The sequence below is a fragment of the Falco peregrinus genome, chromosome 1 (genome assembly GCF_023634155.1).
Source record: "Falco peregrinus isolate bFalPer1 chromosome 1, bFalPer1.pri, whole genome shotgun sequence".
Taxonomy (NCBI): Eukaryota; Metazoa; Chordata; class Aves; order Falconiformes; family Falconidae; genus Falco; species Falco peregrinus.
The window spans coordinates 47,805,026-47,828,951 of record NC_073721.1 but is presented as its reverse complement, the minus strand read 5'-3'; the positions used below and the strand labels follow the sequence as shown (position 1 = coordinate 47,828,951).

The 23,926-nt window shown below is 44.0% G+C and overlaps 2 protein-coding genes across 5 annotated transcripts; both read left to right on the top strand.

Moving 5' to 3' along the window:
• The first annotated feature begins 2 nt into the window (after positions 1-2).
• ENTR1 (endosome associated trafficking regulator 1) lies at positions 3-4,400 on the top strand. Its single transcript, XM_055797514.1, has 7 exons — positions 3-167; positions 244-516; positions 1,064-1,137; positions 1,909-2,020; positions 2,623-2,685; positions 3,367-3,506; positions 3,916-4,400. The coding sequence occupies exons 1-7, from the start codon at positions 54-56 to the stop codon at positions 4,007-4,009; spliced, it is 870 nt and encodes a 289-aa protein (XP_055653489.1). The 5' UTR covers positions 3-53; the 3' UTR covers positions 4,010-4,400.
• On the top strand, positions 4,064-23,712 carry SNAPC4 (small nuclear RNA activating complex polypeptide 4). 4 transcript variants are annotated; one of them, XM_055797407.1, is made up of 23 exons: positions 4,064-4,826; positions 5,854-5,891; positions 6,869-7,024; positions 7,573-7,698; positions 8,548-8,626; positions 9,141-9,222; positions 10,083-10,187; positions 10,796-10,868; positions 11,172-11,336; positions 11,569-11,716; positions 12,556-12,662; positions 12,950-13,044; positions 13,767-13,861; positions 14,476-14,561; positions 15,265-15,660; positions 16,718-16,807; positions 17,038-17,278; positions 17,384-17,454; positions 17,717-17,815; positions 18,086-18,113; positions 18,766-20,873; positions 22,211-22,326; positions 23,199-23,712. In XM_055797407.1, exons 1-23 carry the CDS (start codon positions 4,064-4,066, stop codon positions 23,206-23,208), a joined length of 5,277 nt encoding a protein of 1,758 aa, XP_055653382.1. In that variant the 3' UTR covers positions 23,209-23,712. The 4 variants fall into 4 exon arrangements, with proteins under 4 accessions (XP_055653382.1, XP_055653375.1, XP_055653389.1 ...); XM_055797400.1 differs by having other exon boundaries at positions 17,035-17,278; XM_055797414.1 differs by having other exon boundaries at positions 17,035-17,278; positions 22,211-22,341.
• Positions 23,713-23,926: the final 214 nt, after the last annotated feature.

Sequence of the window (23,926 nt, the reverse complement as noted above, 5' to 3'; positions counted from 1 at the left end):
GAGGCGAGGCCCCGCCCCGCGGTCGGGGGCTGCCCGGGGAGCGGGAAGGGGACATGGCGGCGGGGGGGCTGCCGGCGGCGGGCCCGGCCGAGCCCAACCCTTTCTCCTTCCGCGAGTTCGTCCGCAGCAAGGCCCGGAGCGGCGAGACGGCGGGCGGCGCCCGCCAGGTAAGGCCTGGCTGGGGGCGCGGCTGGGCCCCGCCGCTCCCAGGCGCCTGCCTCAGCACCGCTCTCCCCTCCGCAGGCGGTGCGGCCCGGCCCCAGCCTCGGCCCCCTCTTGTTCCCGGATCTGGCGCCGCCCGGAGAGGCGGAAGACGATGAGGAGGAATGGGACGGGAGCTACCAGCCCTCGGCGGTGGAGCAGGCCCACCTCGCCGCCACGGGCCCCGCCTCGGCCTCCGCCGGCTCTTTCTGCGAGGGCGCGGGGCTGGCGGGCAGCGAGGAGCCGAACGGGGCTTCCCTGGGCGCGCCCCCGGGGCCGTGCTGCCACTCGCCACGGCAGCCCAGCTACGCGGAGGTAAGCACGGCGGCCGGGCTCCCGGGGCGGACACGCACGCCTCCGCCCGCTGGCAGGCCAGCTCCGGGCTGTGTGGCAGGTTGCTACAGGAGCAGGGGTGTCAGACCGTGCTGCCACCGAGGGCTACCGCGATGTGTGGCAGCGCATTGGAGCGGCTTGAGGAAGAGAAATAGGTCTGAAAAATAGCTCTGCAGTATGAGGCAGATCCAGGACCTTGTCTGTCCTACTGCTTTTGGCATGACCCAGGTGTCTTCCTCATGCTTTTGCCCCTTGAGGTCATGCTAATTTATAATTAACATTGTTTGATTAGCCCCATCTGCGCTGATGGTTTGGTGCTGCGTTTCTGTGCCTCACAGGGTTAGTGCTCTTAGATGGTTTCCAGATGGGAAAATAAGGTACAAAAGTAATCTTGAATGTAATGTAAAGTGCAAAACTTTCCATCACTAGAGTTAAAGCTCAACATTTTTTCTGGTACTGGTCTTGGAGCATTAGTAGTGTTATGAAACTATACCCTTGTTTCTAATGAGAATTTTTATTTTTTTTTTAGCTAAAAGAAGAGAATGCCAGTTTGAGAAGCAAGATCAATAAGCTTCAGATTTTCTCTGAAAGTCAAGCAGACAAGTGCGTAAGCCACAGTATGGGGGAAAGTAACCACGTAAGCATGGAGTTGTCTTAGAAGAGGTGCTCACTGGAAACAGTCAACGTCTTTAAAGAAGAAAAATGTAGTTGAAATCTATGCTATTTACTAAAAAGCTGTAACAAACCTGGTTTTCTTATTGAAAAAGTCTTGGAAAGTAAGTAGAAAGATGACATTTCATGAGTGTGTTTGTGTGGCTTATGCTTCATGCAGTTTAGGTGGTTAGTGAAAATGAGGGTAGGGCTTGCCAGGATGATTTCATAAAGCTTGAGATTAACAAAATAAGGAGTCTTAATCTCTTTCCTTTGAAGCAAGAAAAGTGTTTTTATTTTTGCTGGTGAGCAACTTGATATTGGAAGACTTAAATTTTCTGAGGTTAAACAATCTGGTGACTGATCTAGTGTGGCAATTTCTTAAGTTCCCGTGTGAAGCCTCTGCTCCTCACAGTGAGGCAGCTGGTATTTCCATGGTGATGGGGTAACCATTTGTTTCAGAATTAACCTTATCTAGGCTGATTGTGAATGGCAGTGTTTCCTCTGCAGCCTTTCTGCATTCCGCCATATGGTTTCCATTAATGCTATTGGATGTTGAACAAATAAATCCCCTCAGCCACAGCCTAGAAGTGTAGTTCTGTGGGAAGACATTTTTTTCCTTAAAGCATGAAAGAATTAGTTTCTTGATCCTTCCATAGAATTTTCTTCCTTAAGTATTTAATGTTGCAGGCACTTACTGTACATTGTCTCTTGTTTATTAAGGATGAGGAAGCTTGAAAAAAAGCTTGAGGAAAACAAAATTAAAGAAGAAAAAGAAGCGCAGGATTTGGAAGCAATGGTGCAGCACGTGGAACAGAATCTCCAGCTGATGACTGTAAGTGTTGGCATTTGCCATAGTATTAGAAGCTTGTTCGCAGTTGGAACTGAGTAGTTTCATTCCTTTTCCTTCCTCCTCTAGGAGAGTGAGGGAAGCTGAACCCATGTGAGCACTGAATGGCTCTGACATGGGTTCAGACTTTTCCCTTATAACAGGACTGCATCCCACTCTAGAACTCCTTTCGTTACCTAGAATAAGGGAGGTCTTTGCATTAATACCATTTCTGGGTTCATCAATAACTTCAGCTGCTTTTTTGCAGCCTTCTGAAAACACCTATATGAGCTAAGAGCGGTTTTCTCTGCTTGCTTGTTTATACTGAGTAAGTTTTCCTCTTGTCCAAGAAAAAAAAATAATGCCCAAAAGTGATCGATGGCACTTGAAGATATCAGAAATGAAGAATGAGGAGGGGAGGAGACAGCTTATCAGACGTAACTGGGGGCACTATCCCCGTCTTGTAAAGCATTCAGAACATGAGGATTGTAACACAAACTGTATCACTTCCAAGTTAATGTGCTGGAATCATGTATTCCTGTGTAGCTCAAGCTGCCTGCTGTATCCTGAGCACTGCTATGGTATAAATAATCTTCATTCCATTTCAGAAACGGGCTGTTAAAGCAGAAAACAGTGCTACAAAACTGAAACAGGAAAATGCACTACTTCAGGTATGAAGCAGCATTCTTAAGGTCTTGCTGAATGTACTGCAACTGAAAGCATACATCTTGAAATTGAGGCTGTGGAAAGGATATTGGAAAACTACGCCTCGCTTTTCCCAGTGAATGCTATAGAGGATGTTCTAGACTGGAACACTTCAGCTGTACACAGACTGTTAACTTTGTCTCTGGGATGTGTGGTACTTCACTCATGATTTTGCTGAAGTTTCATGCGGTGCTCAGATGCCGTTTGATACTGGGGACCTGTGAATGCTGTAACACAACAGGGCAGATGGGCGTTTAGCTGCAGGAGGGTGCCTGACAGGAGGAAGAGAAGCTCGAGAGAGATTACAGGTAGCTCAGCAGAGCCTGTGTGCAGTTGGTCACAGGTTGGCGTCAGGTAGCAGCGTCCGTTGCCACCATTGGAGTTGGAATGTGCTACTTGGCACTGGGTTGGTTCTGTGAAGCGAGCAGACCTGAGGGCTGCTGGCTGGCAGGCCATCGGGAAACGCTGCGTGCTGTTTTCAGTGTCAGGGAAGGCTTCCAAGTTGTTCTGTCAGACTGCTCTCTATTGATTAGTTGTACCTAATTAATTGCTGTGTGCATGTATTTGTTAATTGCTTTAGTTGTAAAGTATCTGTGGGAGTTTTGTGGTTGTCTTTCACATCAAGCTTTTGTTCCCTTCCTCCCTAGGTTCAGCTGAAGAATTACAAGATGGAGAATGAAGCCTTGAGGTTGGGCCAGTCAGCAAGTCTGGCCGTGGTGAAACAAAACGCAGACGTTGCCTTACAGAACCTTCTCACGGTCATAACCAACTCCCGGTCATCAATCAAGTGAGTTGTTCTAAGACAACTCTCCTAACGCTATCCCAGATCCTTGTCTAAATCCTGACATCACAGCCAAGCGTGGGGTTTTTTAGGATTGAAACTCAGGTTCTTGTATCCCGTATGCCAGATCAGCTAGTCCATATTCTTAGTTACATGCAATGTATTTTTCTCTTAAGTTCAAGTAATAAAAATAACTAGTATCTGTAAGTCTTTACTTTTTACTTAATGTACGACTGTGATACTTCGAAAGTCTCTTGTACTTCACTTCTCTAAGACCCTTACACTTCTTGGAAGTGAAGTCTTCATACAAACTGTTTCTTAGACAAATAACGCTGCATGGGTGGACACCACCAAAGCAGTGTCCGGCTACTTCGTCCTCTCCCCTCAGCCTCATGCCGTGTCTCTCCCGTTGCAGGCAGCTGGTCTCTGGCGCAGAATCCCTGCAGCTCGTCGCTGATCTCCTTAAATCAATAGACAGAATTTCTGAAGTGTCAGAAGACAGACAGTGACTCAAACAGAAAGTCACTTTCATGTGGAAACTGTGACTTCAAAGTTAATTTCTGATGTTCAGCCTCATCGTGGTGAAGCTGTTCATGCTGCTGCAGAACCCCGGCTTTTCCACCGCTACCCTGTGCAGCCGCTGGATCACAAAACCCGGAACGGACAAAAGTATGCCCCTTCTGCTAGGCTGGGACCACGGCCCCGTCCCCGAGCACCCCGGGCTGCGGCCCGGTCCCGCCTTGCTCTCCCCCTTAGGACGTTCCTTGCCAGGGGGGAAAAAGGGCTTGTGGGGACTTCGCGCAGCGCGGCGGGGCTGGGCCTTCAGAGGCGGTTTCGGGCCCTCGCCCCGGCCGCCGTGTCACGGTTTTGCGAAGCCATTAAAGCGGCGGAGGCGGCGCAGCAGGTGTGCGGTCGGTCGCTGCGGCAGCCGCGGGGCGGGAGCGGGGACCCGGGAGCGCCCTCCCGCCTGCCGCGTGCGCTGGACCCGCCCAGCAACCCGCGGCGCGCTCGATTGGCTGGGTAGCGTCACATGCGGGGGTCAGCTGATAGGGTGCCCAGTAGTGATTGGGCGGAGGGGAGGGGGCGGGGCCAGCGGACAGGCTGCGCGGCTGGGCCCGGGAGCCTGCGGCGCCGCCATGTCCCGCGGGCTGGGCCTGGCCGGGGCCTGCCGGCCCCCCGGCGTGGGGGTTGCGCTGTCCCCTGCGGCCCTTGACCTGGACGCGGAGCGGGAGAAGATCCGGCGGGAGATCGAGGAGCTGGAGCGGAGCCTGGAGCCCGGCGGAGCTAGCGCAGAGGTGACCGTGTTCGACTCCAGCCTCAGCTCTGGTACGGCGGGGCGCGGGCTCGCCTCTCTTCAGGCCCCCCAGGTGCTTCTGCTCCTGCCTCAGGTTGCTGCTCTGGCGCTTGAGATGCATGCCTGGCGTGACTGGAGACGAGCTGGCGTCGGTTTTGTGTTAACCCCACCATTTCTGCCAGGCGCTGCGCACAGACGGTGCTGGGGACGAATTTTGGAGGACTCGAGGCGAAACGCCTCCTCAAGGCTTGGCTTAGTAGGCCTGCTTGCGGGAGAAGCCTCGTACACCGTTGGGTTGCATATTTTCATGATTGAAACCCAGGGCAAGCTGGCAGAGGAGGTTGAGAGAGCCTTCACGCCTCCTGATGGAGGTTTCTAGTCACGGCAGGTGATAACCAGCTGACTCGTGAAACCTTACAGCTCACCAGATATTGTCAATAGTTAAATCACAGTCATTTCCATGCCGTCAGAACAGACAACATAAACTCTGTTGTGTGAGCCACTCCATGTTGCAGCCTGTCACTCCAAAAATTCATTTTTCAAAGCAGGAAGAGGGTGATGATATTCGGGCATCTGTACCTATAGTGGTTGTCACAGTCACTTCATCCACCTGTGTTTTGATCATGCAAGTCTGAATAACGTATGTCAAAAGTCTGTAGCCACACTGAATACAAAACCAAATAATGCTGGAGTGTGGGAGGGCTGTGGGGTGCTCACAAAGTTTATGGGTCCTGTTGGGTTGGAATGTTCACTTGACTGCATGCGCTGGAGCCTGTAATTTCCCATGATGTTTAGGACCAAGGTGCAGCTTGATTGTTGCTGTAGTTATTAAGAGCTGCTCTTTTTTTTCTTACTCTAGAACAAAAAAGTGCATACATGGAGTATAACTAAACGTCACTTTTACTTGACATTGTTAGTATCCCAAAACTATAGTGGTCACATCTGAGATACCACGCGGTGCTTTATTCTGTGTGCTTTAATTGAAAAGTCTTTGGTTTTGAAGCTTTCCTTTTTTTACCCCACTACAGTCAGCATTTTGATGTTTTTGTTGTCTAACAGATGATGGCGAAGATGACTCAGATTCTCATGCTGAAATGGTAACCATTTTCTCTGTAAGCATATTTGTCCATTTGTCTATTGAAGGGAGCAAGAGTAAGCGAGATTTCACTCTGTTCTGAGGGAATCTAGGCAGCTGACTTCGCTCTGTTGCTCAGGAAGGATTAATAGATCTTGAGCTTTAGTTATTCCTGCCCAGGACTTTGTTGTTCAAATGTAATAGACTTCTTCATGTGAAAACAAATGAGGGATCGGAGGCCTCACTGCTCTAGTGCTTGCTGATCTCTGTCACTGGAAACACACCCCCTTCTGGGGAGGTGACAGAGCAAGTGCATGTGAGAGAAATCTGCAGCTTGTGATCAAGAAATCTCTTATAGCTTTGTACCTGAAGAGTCCTGGGTTCGTACACGAGGGGATAATGACTTCTAAGGCATTTTACAGAACTGATTAGTTTTGATGTAATTTTAAACGTAATATTTTCTCAGACTTCGTATAAAAACATTTAGCAGAGAAACATCTTAACACCTGTACAATACAGGAAAAGGAGAAGCTAGTTTGTGAAGACAAATCTGCACTTGAAATGGTCAGCCGTGCTTTGTGTCCAAAGTGTGTGGTAATAAATCATGTAAGGGAAGAATTGCCTCAGTAGAAGCACAAATTAGGAGGAAGTTTAAAGGGGTGGTTCTGAGATTTAACAGGTAAAAAAGCTCCAGTGTAAAGTACTACTGTTTTGCAGTTTATTTACAATTTTGCAGGTGATGGTACAAGACCAGCTGTTGGCAAGATTTGGAGTTGGGCATTGGTTCAAGCAGCAGGCTGAACTAGCTGAACTAGGGTGAAAGGGAGCTAGGTGAGGCTGGGAACTGCCTTCTGGGAATATTCAGGACAGCTGCCAGGGACAGACAGTTATTTGCTTCCAACAGTTTTGTAACATAATAGATGAGCTACAAAATTATGTTCCATACCTGCTTTTAAAGCAAGTATTTCTCCTCTCCCTCCCTCCCCCATTTGCTTCAAGGAAATAGAAAGAGAAGATGACAGCGACGATGATATTGAAGGTAGTCTGCCACAGGATCCGGAAACATGTCTGCAGATGAACCGTGTGTATCAGGAAGTTATCCAGGAAAAGATCGAAGAAGTTGAGCGTCTCATTGCACAAAACAAAGAACAGCAGGTGAGCTAACAGGAATAAAATGTTAATTCTATGTGCTTTTCTGGGTTGTCATTTGCCAACCTTCCCCTGCCCCTAAAGCCCAATAAAACTTCCCAGGATGTTCCTAATCCATCACAGGTACCAGTGGAATCGGCTGCAGCAATCATAGTCCCTTATTCATGTGCTGGTGCAGTGCTCAGCTTGCTTGGCCACAAACCAGGTTCATTTTCTTTGTCGCAATTCAAATCAATTTCATTTGACTGGCCTTTCAGTTGGCTTATATGACTGATACTTCCATGATTTCTTACCACCAAAAATGCTACCACTAGGATATATTATATCTTATATTTTAGCTTCTTGGAGCAAGTTAGTATTTATTTTTTTTATCATCTGCAGTGTACTATACAAACTTAGGAAGTTCCAGATCCTGTCTTCAACATGTACACTGATTCAGAGTCTGGTGCTTCCAATTTGAGCCCTACCTGGGATGTTTGTGATGGCTTAGCCACTGCTCTCTGAAATTAGGAATTTGAAGGAAACACTGATACTGTTTAATTCTTGTGTTGCAGAAGGAAATTATGTGCGAGGTTGGTGGTCCAAAAGTAGCAAAGGCAGGAGATGGTAGAAGTCTACCAGCAAATATATTTTTGGGTCATTTTCTGAAGCCATATTTCAAGGATAAAACAACAGGAATTGTAAGTAAATATAACTAGGTTATGCACTGATATATCTTTCAATGATAGACTTAAATTGTAACAGCGTTAAAAATGTTATGTGTCAACTGTATAACTGTGGATGTCACTCCTCATTCTGAAACTTTTTTCTCACTTGTTGCTTCTTTACCCTCTTTTGGAAACGTTTGTTCAACCTGTATCTGGCTGTGACATCTGAAAGTGAGTTCTGAGGAGCGGCATTCCAGCCATGGGGCACTTGAACATTCTTGTTTTCAATTTAACTTTGTTTGCCTTCATCTCCACAATCCAATTCCATGCTGTTGTTTAAAGTACTACTTGAAATCTGATTGTTTTTGAAACTGAGTTTTCTGAGGGAAATGTCACTACTTTTTTCATTTTTTTTTTTTAAAGGGTCGCTAGCAAAAGGAGATCTTGCAATTTTGTTGTAGCTAAGATGTCAACTGTCATCATACATATGTTAATAAAACATTCAAGCAATAACTGGTGATTTTTCTATTAAATCCTACCCAAGCTGGTAGTGCATTCTTAAGTAGGTACAAACAGGTGTATTACATGTCCCCATGTTCAAAATGCTTCTTTAACCAACCGTCAGCTGATCCGAGCAGGCCTGGCTCTGAGCTGAGGATGTGCTGTGTAACCATGGACAAACTTTTTAGCAGTATCTATTTGTATTTGTTTTCTTGTGTCTTCTGGTGTATCTGTGAGCTAGTGCTAATAGACGTAACTTAGCCATTTGAATGTGACAGTTTGCACAAGTTTGAGTTACCAGTCTTTTTTGTAGCAGTTCATGCTAGCGTTCTGAGGAGAAAGGGTAATTTTTCTGTGTATCTCACTCTTACAATTCATTAGGGCCCTCCTCCCAATGAAGATACCAAGGAAAGGGCAGCTCAGGGCATAAAATCCTTTGAACAACTGACTTCAACAAAATGTAAGTAACTCTGTGTGCTGTTCAGTGTTCTATAAGAGCTATAAAAAATGTATGTACTGATATTGTTAGTAGTGTCATCCCCCCTCTCGCCATTTGCAGTTAAATGTCAACACTTCTGATATTTCATACTTCACAAAAAAAGTAATACTTAAAAGTAAATGGGATACTTTATAAATTGTTTCAGTGAGTGATTAGTGACTGTCGTCTTTCATTTGCATTTGTTTTGCTCCATCAACTCGTGTGAGTGCTCCAAAACCAAGTGAGGTTGTGCAAGGGTACTGCTTAGGTGAGAGGAGTTCAAGGGACACTTACAGCTCTGGATGGTTACAGACACCAGGGTGATGGTCTGTACTGAGGTCTCCTTTCAGACATGACATTAGCAATTTAGGTGGGGAACTCTTTTTGAAGAGCTGGGGGATAATTTAACAGCGGCATTGAAAGCAGTGGATCTCTGTTTTTCTTGGCAGTGGTTTTGCACTAACGTCTGAATGTTCAATTACCTTGTTTGGTTTAGGGAAAAGCAGAGAGAAGACATTGTTGCAGAAATCAGTAGTAAGTGACAGCTTGCAGCGCCTGCTTCAGCCAAAGTTACTGAAGTAAGTACTGTGCAAATGTCATCTTTCTCCTGATGACAACGTTATATATGAAGATAGGAGAGGATATACGTGGAGATTCCACCTTCCTTCAGCAAGTTCTTGTATTAACTGCTTGCAGTTCAGTAAGGTTACAAAACACGGGAGAGGCTTTGGGTATCGCTGTTAGGCCTGGGACAGCCACTGTGTGATTTACAGCAGTGGTCCTCAAACTCCTCTGTCCTGTGGGCACCAGTGCAGAGGAAAACACTGTTGTAGATAGCAGCATCTTTCCTTCTTTGTTGACATCTATATTACCTGGGTGTGCATGTGGTCCAAAGGGTCTTGGACTGCAGTGTTCTGACCATAAGCAAGAGGTTACAGTGTGTGGGTTGGGTTCTAAATGCTTGATGGTTGTTTTGCAGGTTATCTGGCAGGTGGAGAGGTTTTGGTTTGTATTGTGGCATTTTATAGCCATCTATTTCTTTCCATTACACAGTGGTATAATGTAAAATAGTCTACGGGGCTTGAAGCTGACATTATGATATGTAGCAAGTTATAATGATGCGTCCAGCGAGAGATTTCTGTGCCTGGAGCTTGTGGTCTTTGTTGCTGTTGCAGCAACCATTGGTTCTCTCTGTAAATACCAAAATTATTCATTTGAGAACTGTTCTGGGTCAGTGATTTGCATTGAAGGGGCAAAAATAGGACGAGTGTGCCATGTGGGAAAACCTAGAAGAACAATGGTTTTGTGTAGTGTGGAAATAAACTTGAGGGAAAGAATTATACTGATGAGGAAATCATCTTTGCCATATGTCTTCTGTTGCCATTGACCTCATTCCTGTCTAGTCATATTAAATAATGATAAAAATGTCTTTGAACAGGGTGAGTTACTGGAATCAGAAACTGGAGAAAGTCAAGACTGAAATGGAGAAACAGATCTTGGAAAAGCAAATCAAAGAAGTGGAGCGAGAAATAGAAGCAATTAAGTGAGAAGCATTCTTTTTATATTCTTGGTGAAAACAAAAGTCTGTTCTTGGAGTTCACCTCTTAAAAGTTTCCTCCTTCCCTGAACACTTCTAGATGTGACATTTGGAGAAACCTTTATTTGTGTTGGCTTGCAAAAGATTAAGTGCTGTTCAAACTCCGCAGAGCTGTCATCTCTACTAAGAATTGTGTTTTGGGTCTTGATACACAAATGTAGTATCTATACCAAATATAGAGGCACTGCTTTAAATAGTTCTTGACTTGGCAACAAAGAAGCAGAGAGTTCTGACATTTTTAGTAGTTCTGAGTTTTTGCTTCTTAGTATATCTAAAGCCATGTATTTTGATACTGCATTAATTGTTCCTCCTGCTAAACCAACATCTGTAGGGAACTCTTTCAAGAAGAAAAATTGTTTTGGGCAAAGTGACTATGTTAAAGAGCCTGATGCTTTTAGATAGTAAATGTTCAGTTCCTGTGGAAATCAGTAACAGGTGGAATATTTCCAACAGTCAGGAACAGGAGGAATAAGATGAAGTGAGATCAGGAAGACAAACTATTAAATTAACCATTTAATGTGGTTCTTTCTTTCTCTTTGTATCTTCTGCTTTAGCCAACTCCCAGAAGGTGACTTGATAGGAAACAGATTCGATGAGCATGACTGGGAGAAAATTTCAAACATCCATGTAAGTTGGGAGTTTTATTACGTCTGATGTCTGTGTCCCTTCTCTTTGAGAATTACCTGACCTGGTCTAGTTTGCATCTGCTGTTCCTAACATGTATTGCTCAAAGCTGGCTGTTATGTGATCTCAACTTCTTAAATTTGATGATTTAATTCTGGAAAACTTAGCAATAAGATGTACCTGGAATGCAAAATATATTCCTGTCTGCCCAGGTGTTTCAGACTCCAGCTACAAGACAAAAGAGTCGGGTTTTTTTGGTTTTTTTTTTTACTTTTTTTTTTTTTTACTTTTTTCCATTTCTTTTAGTTTGATGGACAACGTAGTTCCGAAGAACTGAAGAAGTTTTGGCAGAATTGGGAGCATCCAAGCATCAACAAAAAGGAATGGACTGAGGAGGAAATAGAGAGGCTAAAGAAGATAGCTGCTAAACATGGTTATCTGGACTGGCAGACTATAGCCCAGGAGTTGGGGGTAAGTTCTTCTGAGCTCAGAAACAAGAGGTGACAAGTTGGTTAATTCTGACTTAACTGTGCCTCATGTCAATTTTCAGAAAACATGTTAATGTTAATTCATTGCTTCTCAAAAAAACATTAATTAACATTCAAGAACAGTACCAAAAAAGTTCGGTACTTTAGCCTTTACCTCCTGCTTTTTGTCTTCATAAATAATCAGTTATCTGCGTACCTGTTTTCTTTGTATTAAGACAAACAGGACACCTTTCCAGTGCTTGCAGAAGTATCAAATCTACAACAAAGATTTGAAAAGGAAAGAATGGACCAGACGTGAAGATCAGATGCTTTTAGAGCTTGTTCAGGAGATGAGAGTAGGAAATCATATCCCATACAAGAAAAGTAAGTGACGTACAAGTGAAAATGCCTTCCATTCACCTGAGGGGATTTTGTATGGTTTTTAATTTTTTTTCATCCTCTCATGCTTATGTCTGTTAATGTCTTTGAGAGCACCCAGCCTGCTCTGATTCAGGAAATTAATGAATGAATTGTATTTCCTATGAATGTTTCCATTGCCAGGATAGTCATAGTTCTGTGTTTTCACCTTACTGTTGTAGACTGTGATGTAGGCGAGGCACAACAGTGCTGTGGCTCATCTGAAACCACGGATGTACTGATTTCTAAAAGCCTTTACTGGTGAGATGAATGAAAGAGGATGAGTGCATTTTCCCTCTCTTTCCTTGGTGGGAGCAGTGATACATGCCTTTCTTGTACCTACCTGGAATTTTCTTTGTATCAGCAAGAACTTACTGTCTCTTGGAACCTTTATCCATCTTTTGGTTGCAATTGGCTGAGAGTTGTTAACAAGTACTGCTGGTTGTGTGAACTTTTGTTTTTGTAGCAAAATCATCAGAGTTCTCCCCTAGAAAGCCAGTATTCATTTAGGGCCAGCTCTTTCGGCAGTTTTCAGTGCTGTGCCCAGAAGCCTTTTCTTAGGGGGTCGCTACTGTGCCTTTGCTCCTCAGGAGTGTTGAGAGGCAGTGTGGCTAGTGAGGAGTAGAGTTAAGAGTAGTAACCAAGTTGCTCTTTCAATTCTTGCTGTGTAACATGTTTAAGTATTGAAGCTGAGATTAATATGCTGCTTCTGGCGAGCCACTGCTTGAAAATACTACAGTTACAATGTGAGTAAAGGAAGAAATGTTGTTTGCAACAGGCTTTAAAATACACCTTTGCATTTCTAGTTGCTTATTACATGGAAGGAAGAGATTCTGCTCAGCTGATTTACCGATGGACAAAAAGCGTGGACCCCAGTTTGAGGAAAGGACCCTGGACACCAGAGGAAGATGCTGTAAGCTCTGTTCTCTGATGCCTAGAATTGCAGGGTACAAAAAGTGGGAAGGTTAGACTGTTGTAATGGTGCATGGCTATATACATCTGAGCTCTAACAGTGGCGCAAAGGAATGTAAAACAGACCAAGGCAGGTAGTTTGCCAAGTCAAGAGGGCTTAGAAGCTCCTAAACGCTTCTGTTCAGAGATTTAGAATACAGTGGAAATGAGTACAACTGCTTCTGTCTCAGGCCTGTTAAGGTTATTACTGATGAGGATTTCAGCTCTTTCTTTGTTTGATTACCATAGTTGCTGTTGGCTGCAGTTAAGAAGTATGGAGAGCGTGACTGGTATAAAATTCGGACAGAAGTGCCAGGGAGGAGCGATGCTCAGTGCAGAGATCGGTAAGTATGCTACATACAGTGGCTGTGCTTTCAAGTTTGTTACACAGAGCCAAGGTGCAACTTACTTTACAAATACGTTTGCTTTGCTTAAACCAGTATCACCTTAAGGGCTGTTTTGCTGAAGGGGTTATGGTCTAAATATAGTCTCTAATATTGTCTCCACATATCTCCTGTATCTGTAGTTACATAAGTCAAAAAGTTGAAATTGAGTTTACCAGAGAGAACAGTACATTGTTGACTGTGGCACGCCACTCCCTCAGCCTGTGGATTAGCAGAAGTTGGGGAGGATGTTGTTCAAAATGAAGCAAAGGGGTCATCAGATGTGAATGAGGGCATGTAGGGATGAAAGGTGTCATCCATATATTGATCATTTTCACAGATACACAGACTAGGCAGTGACTTCCAGTAACTGAACAGCAATAATGAGGTGCTGAGCAATTTTCAGCCTTGGACTCAACTTCAGGAAACTCAGAGTACAGTATGTCCTAATTTCAGTGACCCGTTTTACAGCTGCTTGTTGTAATCCTTAATCATGTGGCCTGATATTTTTGAGAACAAAGAGATTGTAGCTGTGCTGTATTGAGGGAGTAGGGCTAGGCTCCCTTAGAAAAACGAAAGATCTGGTAAGGAATGCTGGTTTTGTTCAGCCTCGGAGTAGGCAGTGATGATCAGAACTACAAGCAGGATTGAACGTTCCTCACTTTAATGTTTTCATTTTGAAGGTACTTAAAAGCTTTGCACTGTGATGTAAAGAAAGGCAAGTGGGGTTTAGAGGAAGAGGAGCAGCTAATTGAACTGGTTCAAAAGCATGGCCTGGGTAAGTGTTTCTGTGGCTTAACCTTTAGAAGTTCAGAGAAGTGAATAGTAAAAAGGAATTTATCATTTAAGTTTTCTCCTCTTATTTTAAGCACCGTAGCTCATACTAGCAGGCTCTGCTTCATACTCACGATTGAGTATCCCTTACATTGTGCAGTTACTGAGGGATTGTGTAGTAAAGAGTTCTGTTAGCAGTGTCAGCACCGTGTCAGAGCTAGGACAATTTGGAAGGGCGAGTTCCCTTCGAAACAGCCTGCGAAAGAGAGCACTTATTTTCTCTAAGACAACTTTTCTTAGCAAATGGAAGTTTTTTAGCATTCCGTTTAAGCTTTCTTCTAAGCAGTCCTTTACTGCTCCAAGGGAGTGTGGAGTTCTGCTGGAGTTTTCATTTTTGATTCATTTTTCTAGTAGTGTCTAACTTAAGCTGAGTGTATCGTAGCGCAGAGTCTGATCGAAGACCACAAATGGGTATTAAGGTTTTGAGATCCATTTCTATAGTAACTCGTGTCTCTTATACAAGGAAATGTAGAATACGTGTATAATATTCTGCACTGAAAAGGCCTGTCGCTCAGTTTGTTGCATTAATAGGTATGTTCTACTCGGCATCATTTATAGGTCACTGGAGTAAAATAGCTTCTGAATTGCCACATCGGACTGGCTCCCAATGTCTGAGCAAGTGGAAACTTATGATTGGGTCTAAGGTATTGTGCAAAAATGCTGCTGTCATGGTTCCATCTCTTTAATTAGGATTCTCTAAACTAAAAGTGAGATCCTGTGAAATCAATACAAAAATTGACACTGATTTCACAGAAGGTTTTTGTCATGGATGTTCATGGTCTAATTTTTTGATGTGTTAAAGCAGCCTTTGTTCTGAGGGTCTGAAGTGAATTTGCTATATATTTGTAAATTATCTAGGATTTCTTTACTGCCTTGAAGTGCCTGTAAGGATGGGATGTACCTAGGTTTTCGAATTGCCAGTTTTGGTACCAGGGACTTGGAGAAATTCTGGCTGCTTAAGACAGTGTTAAAGATAGTCTTGTTTCCATGGCAAAGCACCTGCTCAAGGGCAGGGATCATGGAAACCCGAATGTGTCAAGATGGGGCACTGTACTTAGTTTGTACTTTCACGTGTACCACTTCTTAACACAAACTTATCTCTATCTGTAGCCTTTTTTTTTTGCATACGGAATCTAAACCAGTAAAAATCTGTGTCCAAAGGCAATTGTCAGTTGTACTGCATTTAGTTAATCGTAGCAGAAGTAAAGCAGAACTATCCATTTGGAAGCCACACGTTACTTGATAGGGGACTGCCCCATAAAACTTCATAACTTACTGATTTGAGAGATTTGCAAGTCAAGGGTGAACACTAGCTAAAACTTGTCTGTGCTTTTTTTCACTGAGAAGAAAAGATTTAGATCAAGAAAGCGCCGGCCTGTGGAAGACAGTTCCAGCTCTTCAGAGAGTAGCAGTGAAGACATAGAACTGGACTTAGCAGACAGTTCAGAGGAGGAGGAGGCACCAAGCAAGGAGGAGTCTGCATTTCCCAGCATTGATTTGTGGATACCAACACGGACAAATACACAGGAATCAAACCAGGGAAGATACCAAGCTCTGTCCCTTTTCTCTGCTGTGAGTGCTGGTGCAAAGACCAGTTGCAGTGAAGTTCCAAGCACAACATGTGATGGAGACAAGGACAGGGTTGCCGATGAACCGTCAGAGTTGAACACCCTCCTGAGGGGCATTGCACGTCCACATTCAACGGATGTCATTGTGAAGAATCCAGTAGAAGTAATGAACAAGGTGAGAATCCTGGGATTCTCAGTCTGTTCTTGGTAGGATTGGAGCTTAGATCAGAAGCAACTGGAAGGTGCAGTTGCTGCAGTAAAGGGATTATGTGATAAGTACACGGCAAATACCTTTTTTGCGCATCTGTTGGCTGTTTTCTCACTGTGCCGTTGGGGGGTGCTGTTGGAAACTGCACTGTGGGATTAAACAGAAATTTCTAGCACTGTTTCCCCATGCATTACCTAGAAAACAGCTGTATTCTTTCCACTTGGAATGTCACAGAAACAAAACTATTTTTAGATCTTCATAAAGCAGAATTGTACAGTGAACTGTGATGTGTCTGTGCTCTTGTGGCTAGGGTGTATTGGCTTACAGTTTGGAAGAGTTAAGTTGCTTATACATCTGTATCTGATTATGAGCTGGGTTTTCACCCCAGATCAGGTACTGAAACAGTACAAACCCTCCCAGCACATGTTTGCAAAAAGATACTCCTTAGCAAAATATTGTAAGTCTAAATTGCTAGTTAAGTTCCTGTAAGCAAAATTGTTCTGTCTTTTGCATTAAGAATTGCCTGTGTGCCTTAGACTTCAGGACCGATTGCACCTATGGCAAGTTTGTTGGTAACAGAAGTGGTGTGTTCTGGGGGTTATGGTATGCAAGGGTTGTAAGTGCTTATCTGGTCTAATCAGTCTTTAATTTTGATTACAGATAGAGCATTGTTTTACTAGTAGAAGTTGAGGGAAGAGTCAGCGGCTTTTCCAAACTGCCTCTTTTCCTTCCCTTGTACTATTAAGCCAAAAAGTGCAGAGAATCATCCAATAAATTATGACCTTCAGTGCAGGTTTTTCTAGATACTTCACCGAAAAGCTTTTATGAAATAAACATTTGGTATTGTGGTAATGCACAAGGGCTAAAAGATAAAGTAAATGTGTGCATATCGGGGCTGATTTCCTTCAATAAGATGCTTTGAACAGCAGGACTGTTGAAAACTTTTGTACCTTCTGTGTATAATCAGTGAAAGTTCTGTGAGATACTTTCTCTTTTATCTTTTCTTGTATGCTTTTATGTTAAGGCTTCTAGATGTGGAAAGCAAGTGCTACGGGTTACCCTGGACAATGTGAGAAGAGTGTTAAGACATAACACATGCTTTCAGAGGAAGCTTGTAAGTGCCTCTTCTGTCTTGTCTGCTCTTGTGATGTAAGCACTTCCAGGCTGTATTTAGGAAATGTTATTTGATAGAATAGCGTATCTTGTTGCACTGTAGTCCCAAGAGGAAAAGCTCATAATTTTTTTTTTTCATAACTGCCCCACAAGTAGTCTTTTTCTGGGGCTAATTATGGTAGAGCCTTCCTAACTGGAACTTTTAATTACGTATTTGTTTGTGCACAGCAGTTGAAGTTTCTAAAACCTTCTGCCACTGCTTTAACAAAAATATCTGGAGTTAGTACATCTGTTGGCCAGAAGCTTGAGGGGCTGCAGAACATCACAGAGAAAACTTATCGTCAAGAGAGAGAGCGTTTGAGAAGAATGAACCTTGACAGAAAGCTTCTCATGGCAGTGACACCTTGGGTGGGCAATGTGCTACTGCCTTGCACCTTGCAAACTGGGAAGATGGCTTTTCATCAGACAAAAGGTAGTGGTGACCCATCAGGGATAGTACTGTCCTACCTTTTTTCCCTACCTCCTGACATCTTGTAAGTAAATGCCCAGCTGATTTTGATGTTGGACTTTTTTCTAGCTGATTCCATTAAAGAAAAGATTAAGTCAATCAGTCTCACGAGCACTCCCCTGTTCACGCTTTTCATTCAGGTAGGTTTTACTGTCTTAATAGCATTATCTGCTTTCAAACAGTGGTAATCTTTATTTCTGTATTTGATGCTTAAATAGATGGCTTATCTTTGTTTCTTTAAATAATCTAATTACTGAATTAATCTGACCTCATGGCTTGTATGATATTTTTCAAATAAATCCTTTTTCTGTAAGTGTGAAAACATCCCCAGAATCATGCATATGAAGCCTCTCCCATCCATCTTGTCATCAATCAAATTTTAATGAAATTCTCCTCTTGCAGCTCTTCCAGATTGATACCAATGGCTGTATGAAGATTATTCGTGAGAAGAGGCTAAGGCAGTCAGAGCTTCTTAGGGCTAATGCAGGAAGGCCTCAGCAGGTATTTTGCATGGTCTGTTTCTAAGCTTTTCCTCCTGAAGGCTTGACTAAAGTAGAGATTCTTAATTTTGTGGCCAGTGGTGTGCTGTTTGTACGTGTGTGTGTCACCAGTTTGTTTTGATTCAGAAGCATGATAAAATGCTGGCTGTGTGGCCACTTGTATGGGATGTTGGCAGATGTGGGTTTGATTCACATTTGCACTGTTCTGATTTTTTAATTTTTTAATTTTCAGATATCTCAGAAGTATAATTTAATATAATTTTTTTGGCAGGCTTCCCAAAATATGGAGACTTCTTCAGGTACCTACCAGAACATTTATTTTTATGATGTGCAAGATCTTTCACTTAATTCAACACTATTACATTAATGACCAATTTAACTGAAGGAGAACTTTTGGAACAAAACTACATTGTCATGCTCATTTTTGCTAGCTCTTGGATCTTTCAGTTATTGCCTAAATACGTTACCCTTTGGTAAGGACTGGAAAAAGTACTGAAGGGCTTGGGGACCAGTGGCACTGGGCCACCAGTTCTGTAGTCTGTCAGTGTTAATGCTCTTCTACAGCTATAGGTTGTAGTGAATGTGCTGGCACTGACCAAAACCCCAGTTCGTTGTTGTCGTCCTGGCTGGTGTGACATCCCCATGTGGTACTGACCAGTACAGTTCCTCCTGTGCGGGTTAAGGTGCTTTCTTAGCCCATCTGTGATTTCCTGGGGGAAAATTATGTGATTACTGAGCAAGTAGTAAGCTTGCTACATCAGTTACCTGCAGGATGTCAGGATGGGGCTTGATTAAACCATGACTATGGTGTTGTAGGAACTCTCACAAACAAGCATTTTGCTGCTTCCTGTGTGCAGGGTACTTGGTGCTTAATAGCTAAAGAATGACTTTTGAAAATACTGCTCGATCTTTTAATTTTTTCCTTTTTATTTTATTTCCCCTCCTCTATAGGCAATTCATCACAATCTTGTACTCAGAGGAACTCCCGAAGGGGCATACCAAGGAATGCTGTCAGGAGACCTGTAGCCTTAAAAGCAAGGGAGACTTCCACCGTTGCCTTTGAGAGCAGCGCCCCTGCCACACAGGGAGCTCTCCCAGCCCAAGTGCAAAGGCAGAAGCCTAAAACCGTCTCAGAATTACTCAGAGAGAAGCGGCTAAGAGAATCTCGGGCTAAGAAAGCTATGCAGAGGACAGTATTTGTTGCCCCACAGATGCTGGTTTCAGGGCCTCTCATAATCCAGCACTCACCACAGCAAATCATTCCTTCTGTGCAAGCAGGGAGCAATCCTGCAGCAGTCGGTTGTACAAGTAACCAAGTACAGTGTGCACCAGCTCCGTTGTCAGCATTTACTTCTGTTGCAGGTTCAACTTCTACCGCTATTGTGCTTGAAAACCATTCCTCATCAGTGCCAGAAACTGGGGAAAGTCCTGGTTCCTCACAAGGGACAGAACTACAATCCAATAAGGAACTAAAAGAGCAAGCTTTGGAAAGTAGCCCTGAAGGAGGGTTTTCTCCAGGCCTGACTCCAGCTGCAGCAGAGAAGGCCCCAAATCAGGGAGCCTGCAACAGTCAGGTCCTAGCTGGCAGCTCAGCTTCAGTAGTGTTGCAACCCCAAACTTTTGCGCCACACCAGATTACAGTGGTGCCTCTTGGCATTGAGTCTGGCTCCAACAAATTGTCTCTTTCCACACCAGTTACCTGTGAGCTGAATACCAGTGTGCCACAGCAGAGGCCAGTCAATCTATTGTCTGCTCTTGTAACTCCACAAACTGGTTCACATGTGATTCCCAACGGCATACTGCCTTTCACATGGGTCGTAACACCACAGGCTTTGCTCCCCACTGCTGTACAAACTATGGTGGGTGTTCCCCGAGGACTGCCAGCTGCTGCTGTGAGAAATCAGTGTCAGACAACTGTGACTTCCAATGGCAACGTCTCTAATTTAGGAGTGCCTCCTGTGCCAGCCAGAGCAAATCTGCCTCACCCCAGCAGCGCAGAGACAAAAGCACCAAGTGCCCAGTTAACAGAAGGAGTACCTTTGGGACAGACAGCTAACCATTCCACAATTCTCTTACCTGTCACCTCAGCAAATCCTGGTTGCACCACATCCAGCATTTCTTCTGCAACGCCTACGTGTTCAGACGGCTTCTCCAGGGCTTCCGACTCCTCTGCCGCTCAGACTGCTTCTCCAGCTGATGCACCAACCCTGCATGGTGTGCTCCTGCCCCAGACACTGCTACCTTCAAGCACTCAAGGGTCTGATTCCCAGAGTGTGTTGAGTCTCCCTACCTTGGGAAAGAGTCATGACTCCATCACAACAAACAAATCGTCTTCCAATCCAAGCATCACGAAAGAGGTTGCACCCCAGCTGGGAGATCCAGTTCCTCATAACAATGTCCCAGGGACCTCTGACTGCTTTGCTGCGCAAGCATTGAAAAATAGACCTATTGCCTCGAAACCACTGGCTGCACAGCCTGCTGAAAGTCCACCCCAGCCAACCACTTCCAGTGCAGAAAAGAATCTACTTGACTTTAGCCTGATTTCCCTTGAAGATGAAGGGCTAGTGAAGGAGTGGCTGAATGGGAAAAAAGGTGTCCAGGTACCATTGCTCCAAACCAGATTGCCTTATTTGCCACCTTTTTTGTGCAACTTAAAAACCCTCTCGAAGCTACTTCTGCAGAAAGCAGCTCTGGAAGAGCAAGCGGCATGTCTTCTGCCTTCTGATGCCAGTCAGGGTGAGGGCACTGGGGTTGATTTGCATGCTATTGGAGAACTGGTGCAGCAGAAACTCGGCAATAACCCTGCTTACCTCCTACTGAAAGCTAGATTCCTAGCAGCCTTTACACTCCCAGCTCTTCTGGCAACTCTGCCTCCTCCAAAAGTGACGACGACTCTGTCAGCCAGCAGGAAGCAATATGATGAGAGTGATGAAGAGGAGTGGCAGAGTGAGAAGGAAGTGTCTGAGGAAGAGAGTTGTGGGCATGAATTAACAGGGGTACCGTTGGATCAGGTGGTTGGTGATCAGCCTGGAGATAAAGATGCTGATTTACTAATTCAGGTAAAACAGAGGTGCTGAGAGCTAAAAGGAGGTTACTGCCAGCTAAATGTTGCGCTGGAATCCAGGGTGAAAACCACCACTGCTCTTAAGTGTAGCAGAAATTTGGTCCTTTGAATAAGCGTAGTTTTGCAGCTGATAAAAGGAAAAGCTTTCTTGCTGAGCTGGGAGCCTTTAGTCCTCATAAGGGTGAAAGTGCGTATTGTGGAGCACATTGAACTTGACATGATACCTGCTTCTGGGCACTATCAAAGCTTCCTTCCTCTTACAGTTTATAATCTGCTACACTGACTTTTGTATTTTTTAAATTGGGCCCTTTTTTTTCATTGTGCGTGCTTCCTTTAAACCCCATTAATATCAGGGGAATTGTGTATGTTGCCATTTGAGGTCGTCGTCTCAAATTTTTTTATATGACTACAGGTTCTTAGAGTATATAGATCGATGTAAGCCATAATGTCAACCTAAAATCAGGCTCTGATTTTTAAGCTAAATTCTTCACTGCCCAGCACTGTTTCTTACAGAACATGCTGGGAGTTGTGTAGCTCAAACTTGCATTTCAGTTCACTGTGGCTCCAAAATAAACAAAACACTAATGAAGATGAGTAAACAAGGTAAACAGCTGTTTCTACAGAAATATGGCAAATCTGCCTAAAACTCAGAGCTTTCCCATAGTAAAAGCCAGCAATTATCTTCCTGTTCTGGCTCTGACTTTTGGGTCTGGGCCAAGTTCAGTGTAGTTTGAACTGTGAGCAGTCCAAAAGTCACCAGCAGTTCTTCACTGCCTGATAGCCTTGCTGACAGCCTCTGTCCTGTGTCATCTTCCACCACACTCCTTCCTGTTCTTTTTATTAACATTATACCCAGGTGGTTTGCCTGGTGTTTTTAATGAAAAGTTTGTGGTAGGGGTATGCCTTACAAGGAATGAAAAGTTTGTTTTGATTACGTTGTTTGGGGCACTGTCTGGCTCCTGGAGAAAGCTAAAGCATCACTTGTGGCGGGTGTACAACCCTCTCTTAACAAATGTGCATACAACCTCTGCAATGAACAGTTTTGCCCAGACACAAACTGCAGCAGGAGTCGCTCGAGTTTGGTAGTGGTAGCAGAAGCAGAAAGAAATGCCAGTGTTGGCTGAAGGTTTTGCTCTGAAAATTTTGGGATGTTTTGTGATTGTTGTGACATTGGTAATAGAATGTTGCTGTCCCATGCTTAGTTTTGAAGGTATGTGGAAGACTATTTTGAAATCTTGCTGAGCTCCCTGAAATAAAAAGGTGACTGAAGGGCTTCTTTTGCAGTTATGCTAGCTCTCATGGTACTGATGGTCTCTTCTGGTTATGTTGTAGGACATGGGATCTGAGGAGAATGCTGCACAATCTGTCTTGGACTCCTGCAGTGCTGCGGCTGATGCCAGTGCTCCTCAAATCAGGAGAAGTACCCGCTTCAGGAAAAGGAGGAGAATGTGAGGAGGAAATATGTTAGTGGCTACTCAGTGAATCTTGTTATTTCTTGCCTGAGAAGAGAACCTGAGATGCATTTGTCTGTGGTACAGCTTAGACAATGAATTGTGACCCTAGGAAAGGACTGATATTATCTCTACTTTTGTTTCCTTAGGGCACTGAGTTCTACAATCACCCATTAATCATAGACTAAGGGGGAGGGAAAGTTGATGTCTCCATGATAAACTTATGTAAAAAAGTCATAAAGTTCAAACATGTGGCAGCCTTTTAGTCCATGCTACTGCCTGCTAGCATTATACCTAGTTGGTAGAATTTATGAGTTCTTGGCTTGGCTACTAAAATGAGACTAGTAGAGGGTCATAATTTGTGGGACAGGAAAGCCTGGGCAGCTACTGCTGAAGAGAGGGTTTGTGTGAGGGAATGCTAAACACGCAGCAGAAGCTGAAGTAAATCCTTGCTGCAGGTTCCAGCAAGCTGGTGGTAAGATGTCCTTGCTCGGAGTTGTCAGGCAATCCTCTAGATCCCGAGCAGGTAGTAGTGTAGTGTAGTCTTTGTGTAGTCCCCTCTGTAGCCTGGCTTGTGAGTCTTGAAGTCAAGAATAGTGTTAAAAGCTGGTGGGAAGCTGGGGCTTAAGACCAGCGGCTACTTCACTGGAGTTTGTCTTTAAGGCTACATCTTGGTATGATGTCTTAATACCTGTTGTGTTGAGGCTTTTGATGAAATAGACTAAATGAACGTGAATGGGGTTTGATTTGTATGGTTGTCAGATGAGACTGTTTGGGTTTTTCTTTAAAATTGTTTTTAGAAACTCCAGAAGGGCAGCTTCCCTATAAAAATGCTGTGACTAATAGGAGTTATTTGTGCTTTGTTACAGGAGTCACTAATGAGATCTGCCCTCCTACGCGGCAGTAGGAGATGCTCTTTGCACTATTCACTTTTAATACTTCCAACAAACTGATAGATGGACCTGGGGAAGAGAGGAAAATGGCTGAACTGGTTTTCCCATTGCCTAACAAAGTCTGCATCTTGAGACAAGGTGCAAGAACATAAAATGGCTGGAGGAAAGTCCTTCAGGCATAGACCAGTTCTGTTCTCTTTCAAACTAGCACCTGCCATAGATGCTGAGGGGAAAGATTGCTGGAGGTCTGGGGAAACAAGCAACGATGGTTATTTATTTCCTTTTTATGTTAGCCCCTATTTATGTGAATGTTTATCCATATTCAGAATATGTTGTTCATTGGGTGTTTTTTTTAGTGCTGTGACAGTGGTTTTGCTTGATAGCTAACTGACTGAATACTGCTGAATAAGCAGCAGACCAATTTTGTATCAAAATGAGTCTTGAGTATTTGTTGAAATACAGATGTTTTATTTTTCTCACTTAAAAATTACTGATGTATTCTGTGTGTTTTTTTCCTGTAAATAGTGCTTTTAATAATGTGTGTATGAATGTGATTGCTAATGAGAAAAATGAAGTTTGCAAGCTGCATGAAAACCAGGGAGAATGTGGCAAATGAATATGCGTGTGGCTAAAACTGCAGGAGTGAATTAGGCCTGGAGTCTTTCTTGATTCTTCCACAGCCTGCCCCATAGAGGCGTTGGGAA